The 8,378-nt window shown below is 44.9% G+C and overlaps 1 protein-coding gene across 1 annotated transcript; it reads right to left on the reverse strand.

Moving 5' to 3' along the window:
- Positions 1–2,008: 2,008 nt before the first annotated feature.
- On the reverse strand, positions 2,009–7,646 carry FGF19 (fibroblast growth factor 19). Its single transcript, XM_074842010.1, has 3 exons — positions 7,365–7,646; positions 7,176–7,279; positions 2,009–3,864 (listed from the first exon to the last, which is right to left on the reverse strand). The coding sequence occupies exons 1-3, from the start codon at positions 7,576–7,578 to the stop codon at positions 3,532–3,534; spliced, it is 651 nt and encodes a 216-aa protein (XP_074698111.1). The 5' UTR covers positions 7,579–7,646; the 3' UTR covers positions 2,009–3,531.
- Between the last annotated feature and the right edge of the window lie 732 nt (positions 7,647–8,378).

Genomic DNA, 8,378 nt, shown 5'->3' on the forward strand with positions numbered 1-8,378 from the left:
CTGACCGAATCAGGTGTCTGATGGTAGGGAAAGCATTTCCAGTAATCCTTCCATTTCAAGATGTGATCTTGTCAGATTTTATAAGCAAAACAGCCAGGTCTGGTCAGAGCTTGGATGGGAAACCTCCAAGGAAAACTAAAGTGCTCCAGGAAGTGGTGTGGGTAATTTAGCTCCTGGCATTCCTTCCTCCGTCTGAGTAAATATTGAACCAACCTCTAACCATGCTTTTGCAGTAAGAAACATTGTGCTGCTGGTGGAAGATGCAAATCCAAAGGTGTCAGCAAATAGGGTCACTAGAGAGATCAAGATGCTGTTTGCAAGTGTAAGGTTGCTCATCTTTCTCTCTTGAGCAATGTTCACAAACAACAACGTTACATCTACATAAAATATCTCTGGTTAGATTAAACAGTGTACCCTCTGAGCTCTGTTATTTGCTGTGTTTCCCATCAAAACCATGCTTTTTCTTTAGCGGAAAAGTAAAAGTGGATTTTTTGGACCAAACTTTAAAGGTTCATATTTATTTTATTCTGTTTTCTGTTTTTTTATTTTTTACAAAAAGGTCTTTAAAGATATCTAATGTTCAAAGAAAATATAGTGGCTGATCAAAACTGGAAATGAAAAATGGAAAAACAGAATGCCTCAAGCCTGAAAACTTTTGGAATAAAACGACTGAAAAAACAGGACTACATCTCCCAGTACATAAGGAGCAGGAACCCTCCAGATGTGTGGCAGTGGCTCAGCACAAAGGAGAATGGGAAACACCATGGGAGATGTTTGCCAGCCAAGTAATCTGCAATTCCTGTAACTCACAGCATTTCCAAACAGAAACATTCAGTCTCTTTCCTGACAGAATTTGACTTACTTTTCAGGCAAAACTAACCAGTTTTCTCCCTGTCTGCACTGTTGAGTATGGTTTCCACTTCTAAAAGGGAGCAGCCTTCCACCCACACGATTTTTTGCATTTTGCAGGTGGATTTTGCGCAGCTGAAGAAGAATCACAGAAACCACACCTGATAGGGAATTTTTCTATCTCCACAAGGAATCACCTCCTCCGAGCAGCTGGGGGTTAGCACTCCTTTTGGTGTCCGGCACCTCGAAGGCTGCAAGCACTGTGAACGGCAGGGTTTAATGACATAAAGGAAATATGAAAGGAATGTTTCATAGAACAGATGCAAATTCATAACCGCTTTACTGCAGATGAAGTATAACTGATGATGTCTACAGGTAGCACTCACCATCCTGGATCTACAACTACTTGAAAGGAGGTTGTAGTCAGGTGGGTGTCAGTCTCTTCTCCTGAGTAGCAAGTGATAGAACAAGAAGAAACGGCCTCAAGTTGCACCAAGGGATATTTAGATTGGATATTAGAAAAAAATTCTTCACTGCAAGGGTTGTCAAGCATTGGAACAGGCTGCCCAGGGAAGTGGTTGAGTCACCATCCCTGGGAGTATTAAAAAGACATGTAAACGTGGTGCTTAGGGACATGGTTTAGTGGTGGACTTGGTAGTGTTACATTTATGGTTAGACTCAGTGCTCTTAAGGGTCTTTTCTGACCTAAATGATTCTATGATTCTATTCTGTGATTGAATGATGAGGGATGGGAAGAAAACAGGACACAGTCACACAGCTTAAAACTGAGCTTCACTCATTTGTTATATTAAGAGAATAATGATTTAGGACTTGATGGAGTGACCTTCACATATGCTAAGGTCAAAATTTAATGAGCTGTTTGCAAAATCCTTCCATAAGAGAGCCTTTTCTTAGATTTGCTGTCTCACATGGAGCTCATCAGTAACTAGTAGCAGACAGACTTGAATTCCAGCCTTGGCATTCACTACCTAACTTTGGGAAAACCCCTTTGTCTCTCTGTGTCCTTGTCTGTTGTACCTCAACTATGCCACCTTCACAAGGGACACACCATCTTCACACGGCTGCAGCGGAGCCAGATGCCATGGTTTGCTAAAGCTCCTTGAAGTCTCTAGACTAAAGGAGTGACAAAAGAGCTAGATTTCTGTGTTGAAGATGATTTTTTTTTTATTGCAAATGTACACATTACACTACTGATAATGCACAGAAATTTAAAAAGCTATTGTTTGCTAAAATTTCATGATTACAAAACTTCACAAAATTTATTACAACTAAAAAACCCACCTTCAGGAGTATATAAATAGAATTTTGAGCATAAATAACAGTAACAAAATAAACAGATGTATGTATTCAATAAATTAATTATAAATATTGCATTGGCAATGAAGTGCTAGGTCAGAAGAACACCAGTATTTCCAGTAGAGCTTTTTTTGATATAGAAATCTCTATTATAAATGAACCTTTGGAAATGAGTAGAATCCCCGAACCCTTTTCACACATTGCTTTTTCTTTCTTTTTTTCTTTGGTTTCCCCTTGGTTATTCCTTCATCAAATTGTTACAACAGGAGAACAGAACTGAAGACATCAGACATCCATGTTTTGGCCACGAGGTACTCATAATCCCTTCCTGCAAGAAGAACAGTCTGGCTGACCCAGTTCTGTAGCATTTAAGTCACTAAACTGTCTCTCCACTGATTTCCATGGATGCAGAATCAAGCCTGGAAGGGACTTGAAAGATTTGCTGATGGTTAAAGCTTAAACATGAAATCTATTTTGCAACTGATTTGACCTATACATCATCCATTTTCAGTCTTTCTCTCCATTTGCTAACAACATACATGCTTATATACAACAGAACCTTAATTTAAACACTAATTTGAACTGCTCATTCCCTATGTGATGAATATAAATGCTCATTCTGTGCACTCTTCCAACCACACACTGAATTCTCACTAATGTTAGTGAGAACTGTCTGCTGGATGATGCTGATGCCACAGTGAACATAAATTAGCCTATAAAAGAAATCAAAGATCCCGTTTTCCAAAGTACCTTTAGCAATAAGGGAAGGAAGAAATTTTTTTCTTTTTTCCCTTATTTCCTAAGGGAAGAAAAAGCACAATGTACAAGCAGAATTGTTTTTTTTCAGTGGTATGCTTTCAATAGAAAGTTTTCCCAGAACACTGTCAGCAGCTTTTCAAGAAACAGCGTTAACTCTAGTTTGCGTAACCACATTTGCTAGGTTTTCCTTAATTGTGTTTTGTTCCAAATGTTTGTCTTTAAGGCCTCTGAAGAGGAAAAGGTTTTCTGCATTTGCTTCTAGAAGCAGAAATAACAGGTGAACATATGTGGTAATGAAGTAGATGTAGAGGAATTTTATCATCAAATTAAGTATTTTATCATCACCACGGTAATGGATGATGAAGATGATGAAGCTGCTAAGCTTTTCTTATTTAACCCTTCTTTTCCAAATAAAACTATGGATAGGCAATTTAGACTATGGAATAGCCTGTGGGCACTCATTTCTTACAGGTACAATACATTGCAAGGAAAAGGCTGGCTCCATACTGAAATATACAAAAAAGTTCGAAATATCACTACATGAAAAGCTAAAAAGCCTGCAGTATTCTGCAGTATTTCTTTAAAAACATGTATGTGTGATCAGAGTCATTTCTGAAAGCTAGGGCTCTTCACCGGCGACAGTTTGGAGGTGATGCCAAAGGGGTCCATGCTGTCCGTTTCAAGAGGCGAGGAGTACACCTCTGGTTCAAAGCCCTGGCTGTAATCACCGTATTCACCAAAGTCTGTTGATTCCACAGGCACAGTGTTGATCATAGGTAAGAAGTGAGATAGTGGAAGAAAATCTTTTCCTTTGAACTGTTGTCTTTGCTTGGCACTACTCAAAGACACCGATATTCCGTATTTTTTTGATTTATATACATTGTAGCCATCTGGACGAATCTCCTCTTCAAAGGAACAGTCCTCAGTGGAATACCTGAGCTGAACAGCAAGGAGTAACGAGAATTACAAAGATGCCCACCAGACTCACTGTACTCAACCACAACATACAACTTTGATGCGACCAGCCCTTCTCCCTCTGCTGTCAGTGGGGGTGTCCCTCTGGCTTGTCCCGGGTGCCCCAATTTGGTGCTCCTCGCAAACCCTGCTGCCAGATCCATGCTGGTGAGTTGCCTGCTGCCTCCCTGCCTGGCTGCTGCAGGGATGCAGGTGGGACCCATTGCTCTGGCAACTGCTCTTCTAGTGATGGACCACAGCCACCAAGATGAAGTGCCCAGAACTGGTCAGGCAGTTGGGCAAGATAATTGTTTTCCATCTGAATTTCCAACTGAAATTATTCTATTCTATTCTATTCTATTCTATTCTATTCTATTCTATTCTATTCTATTCTATTCTATTCTATTCTATTCTATTCTATTCTATTCATGAGAATAGCACTCCCCACGTTGCACATAGTATGCATTTTGGGTTACAAGGCCATTAAAAGACCTAATCCAGAACTCCTGAAGCTAATGCACGTCCATCACATTAAATAAACCTTGAATCCTGGATGTATACTTCTCCACAGCTATCACACTTACCCTGTCTTGAGAACAGGGAAAAAAGAATCTCATATGACAGTGCTCATTTAGATAAATTGTCCTTAATTGCTGACAGTACTAAACTACAGTCATAAGACCTAATCTAACAATCCTCAGGTATAAAACTCTGGGTCTGTTAGAGATTTGCCTGTGTAAGGGCTTCAGGATCAGGTCTGTAGAAAGGCAGTGCTATCAAAGACAGTGCTTACACAAACATGGTCAATCAGTAAAACAATACTAAAAAGGTAGTTGCCATTTTTTTTACTCAGCGTTTGCTGAAATTACAAAAGACCAGTTAACACAGTGTTATTTGCTCACTAGACATTAGTTACAACTGTCAAATTAATAACAGCGCAAGTTAAGATTTTGTATAGAAGAATGGATTTTCTTAGGTATGAATTTGTAGAATTACATTTGTGATGTACTGTACAGATAGTATATTAGGGTTTTGTATCACGAGGTCAGACCTTTCCAGATGCTTGCACTTATTTCTTACAACTCCAGTGCTATTTCAGGCTCAGCCACTACAGGTGATTGAACTCACGGTCAATAAAAGGCAATTGCTGATTATGTCTCAGTCTACAGTGATAAAAGTGTCCTTAAATGAATGACCTGCCTGTCTGAATAGAGGGCATATTTCATACTCTTTAGTCCTTTCTCAAACACCCTCAATAACATGGAGTACAATTAAGTGCATGCATTTGGTTGTCTTTTAAAAGCACTTTTTAAACTAATCCAGTAATTTTAAAAAAGGTGTTTTCTCCAGATAAAATTATGCAATATTTATCCTTCTACACACATTATATCTCAGAAAAATATGTGTCTATGATACAAATTCATGGCTGAATTGTTAGCTGTCTTTATTTCTATGAGTGCTCAGCCTCACTAACAAGGATGATGAAATAAAAAAGCTTCTTGAGCAAGTGCACATTACAAATAACAGTTATTGATTACACCTCCCATGTCTCAACTATATCATCCCCTCTTCATTTCATTGGGATGGTCTCTAGTGTATTTTTCTAAACAAGTACCAAACGCACTTTAAGTATTTCCAGATTATTTTTTTCACAGGGGGAATTTACTGTATGTCAGTATATTAGGCAGCTACACAATTTCCCCCTAAACTACGGACTACAGCACACTGCACATTCGAAAATCAACCCTAGTTACCAATTTTCCAGTGTTAAAAAAGGAGTGCAAGTGGTTGCCCAGTTCAGTCCCCAGACACCATATCCGCCCCTTCATTCTACTCCTGAGCGTAGCACCAGTAAATCAAAGAATTGCCTGCAGAGCTGCCTGCGTGGGCTGCTAGCAGAGAGCTGGCAGTAGGTGTCCACAACATAGAGATGCGACGGCATGGCTACATGCCGTTGTATTTTCAGAAAAAACCCCTGCAATTAATACTGTACACAAACACAGTCTCAGTCAAGGCATATTCATATGCCTTCAAAAACAGTGTTATATGAAAGCTATTTTAAAATTCTGTGACTGCTAAACTCCAGCCAGCAGCTCTGATGAGAGTAGGATCCAGGTTCTGCTTTGTTTTCATTGATTATTTTGCTTTGGATGTACATTAAAACATTAAGCTAATAATTGACCTACCATATTGTCTGAACCTATGCACCTTATCACAGCATGGATTGATTCTAGCCCAGAAAAGCAAGGAAATTCAGAAAGAAAGGCTTAATTCTATGTTATATACACATTCAAAAACATCACTACATCAATATTGCTCTTATTAAAGACACTGGGAGTTTTGACAATGGGCCAAGTCCTTGCCCGATTGAAATCAGCAGAAATTTTGCCAGAGTAGTCAAAGCAGAATCAAGCTGTATCTTTACTATGGCATAATAAAAAGCCGCCGGCCGCTCTGTGAAACTCAGGCTCCCGTAAAGCAGTTATACACAGACTGAATCTGAATCTTGCTCTTCATATTCTAGAGTTGGCTATTTATTCATGTGGCTTAAAAAACAAGTTTATATTGCTGATGATGCCTAGCTGATGCGCTAAGGAAAAAGCATGACCTAACAGTGGGTCACTCAACTCCCCAAGCTCTTGGGAGTCCCACAGGTGTGTGGTTGTCCCAGGTCAGGAGTGGGACAGTGGCTCCCTACTTCTTCCCCTCGAAATCCTCTGTTTGGTGCTACCTAAGAGATGGCAACCTCCTGTTTCTGGGACTTGCATGCCTGGCAGCCATCTGGCTGCATCTCCTTTCCAAAGAAGTAATCTTGTTTTTTTTCCAGAATATCTGACCTGAACAGTGAGAAATTATTCAGATTCTACGGCATGACTTAATCTAGTTCTGTGGCAGAAACGTAGCCACCCACCAATGAGATTTTTTAAAAATAATTTTGCTCTGGACTGTATTTTCAGTATTTTTTGGCGGTGGAGGTGCAGTACAGACTTTGCTTTCTAAATTATGTTTCCTTGCTGCCTTCTAATAATCCCGGCGGTCTCTCAGGCAGTAACAGTGACAAGAATCACCGATCCCATCGAGAAAAGGGGGTGGGGGGGGACGGGACCTGAAAGCTTTGTTAACCCATCACCAACCGCAGCCATAAATAACTATGTCAGCCCTTTGGTCTCGTCTGCCCTTCCCGCGCGGTGCCCGGGCTGGGAATCTCCCTCGGGAAAGGGAAGCCCGGGCAGAGCCTCCGGGGACCGGCGGGACCGGGGGGACTGGGGTGTGTGTGTGTGTGGATCTCAGCTCACCTGCCCGTGCAGCCGCCCCGCCTCGTCCATGCAGAGGTACCGGGAGCTCCGCACGCCCTTGATGGCCACGGTGCGCACCGCCACGGCGCGGATCTCCAGCAGACCTGCGAGGGGGGGGAGAGGGAAGAGCGGCATTAGCTCCGCGACCCCGTCCCGTCCCGCTCCGGCCCCGCCGCCGCCGGTACTCACTCTGCGGGCTCTGGCTACCGGCGGCGTCCACCCGGCCGTCGCCGCCGATCCGCAGGAAGCAGCTGAACAGCCCGTGCTTGCTGGCGGTGTAGAGGTGCCGCAGCCGGATCGGCTCCCCCCAGCCGTAGTTAACGTGCGGGCCGGCGTCGGGCAGCGGCAGCGACAAGGCGGCGGCCAGACCCAGCAGCGCCAGGGCGGCGGGGCGCGGCCCCATACCGCGGAAGGGGCGCGGAGCGGCGCGGAAGGGGCAGCGGAGCGGCGGCAGGGCGCTGGCTGCGTTGGCTGCGCTGGCTGCGCCTGGGGGATGTAGCGCGGGCGAAGCCACCCCCCCGGCCTTTTATAGCTCCTCGTTATCAGCCCGATCGATTCTGCTGCATCCAGCTCGGATATAGAGCCCGTTTCATAGCGGGAATTGGTCGGATCGGGCACTCCCCCCGAAAATATTGATCGGATGACATCATTTCGCAGGGGACACCCTGAAGTCGCTCCGTCCCCATCCGCATCTCCGAGCTTCCCCCCACCTCCCCCCTCACACACTTCGAGTCTCCGGTCGCGCCTTTTCCCGCCCGGCCGGACCCCGCGGCCCGGGGTTGCCCCGAGGGGACGGGAGGGACGGGACGGGACGGGAGGGGCGGCACTGCCGGTCCCGCAGCCCCTGCCCCGGTGTGAGAGCCGGGAAATGGGCCGGGGGTGGGCGTGTGTAACCCCAAACCCATCGAGCGGCGATGCGGAGGTGGGGGACCTCACACCCCCCCCCGGTCCCCCCTCACGGCCGCAGCTCGACTCGTGCCTCAGCTCTGGCCCAGCCTTTATTTCCCTTCTCAGAAAGAAAAGAGCTGCGTCTTCGGGAAATGGTTTTTAAACCTCGGGTCACCTCGCAGGGCAGGGGGGGCCGTGCCGCCGCGGCGGGAGCGCTGGGCGAGCGGTTACCGGCAGCCCTGTTACCGGCAGCCGGCGGGGCGCAGCCGCGACGGGGCGGCCCGGTACGGCCCGGTACGGCGCCTCTGGGCGGGC

The sequence above is a fragment of the Strix aluco genome, chromosome 16, assembly GCF_031877795.1.
Source record: "Strix aluco isolate bStrAlu1 chromosome 16, bStrAlu1.hap1, whole genome shotgun sequence".
NCBI classification, from domain to species: Eukaryota; Metazoa; Chordata; class Aves; order Strigiformes; family Strigidae; genus Strix; species Strix aluco.

Coding starts and splice junctions, on each gene's coding strand:
- FGF19 (XM_074842010.1), bottom strand. CDS start 7,578: ATGGGGCCGCGCCCCGCCGCCCTGGCGCTGCTGGGTCTGGCCGCCGCC. Junction 7,280..7,364: donor CGGTAGCCAGAGCCCGCAGA/GTGAGTACCGGC, acceptor CCCCCCTCGCAG/GTCTGCTGGAGATCCGCGCC. Junction 3,865..7,175: donor CGGGGCGGCTGCACGGGCAG/GTGAGCTGAGAT, acceptor CTTGCTGTTCAG/CTCAGGTATTCCACTGAGGA.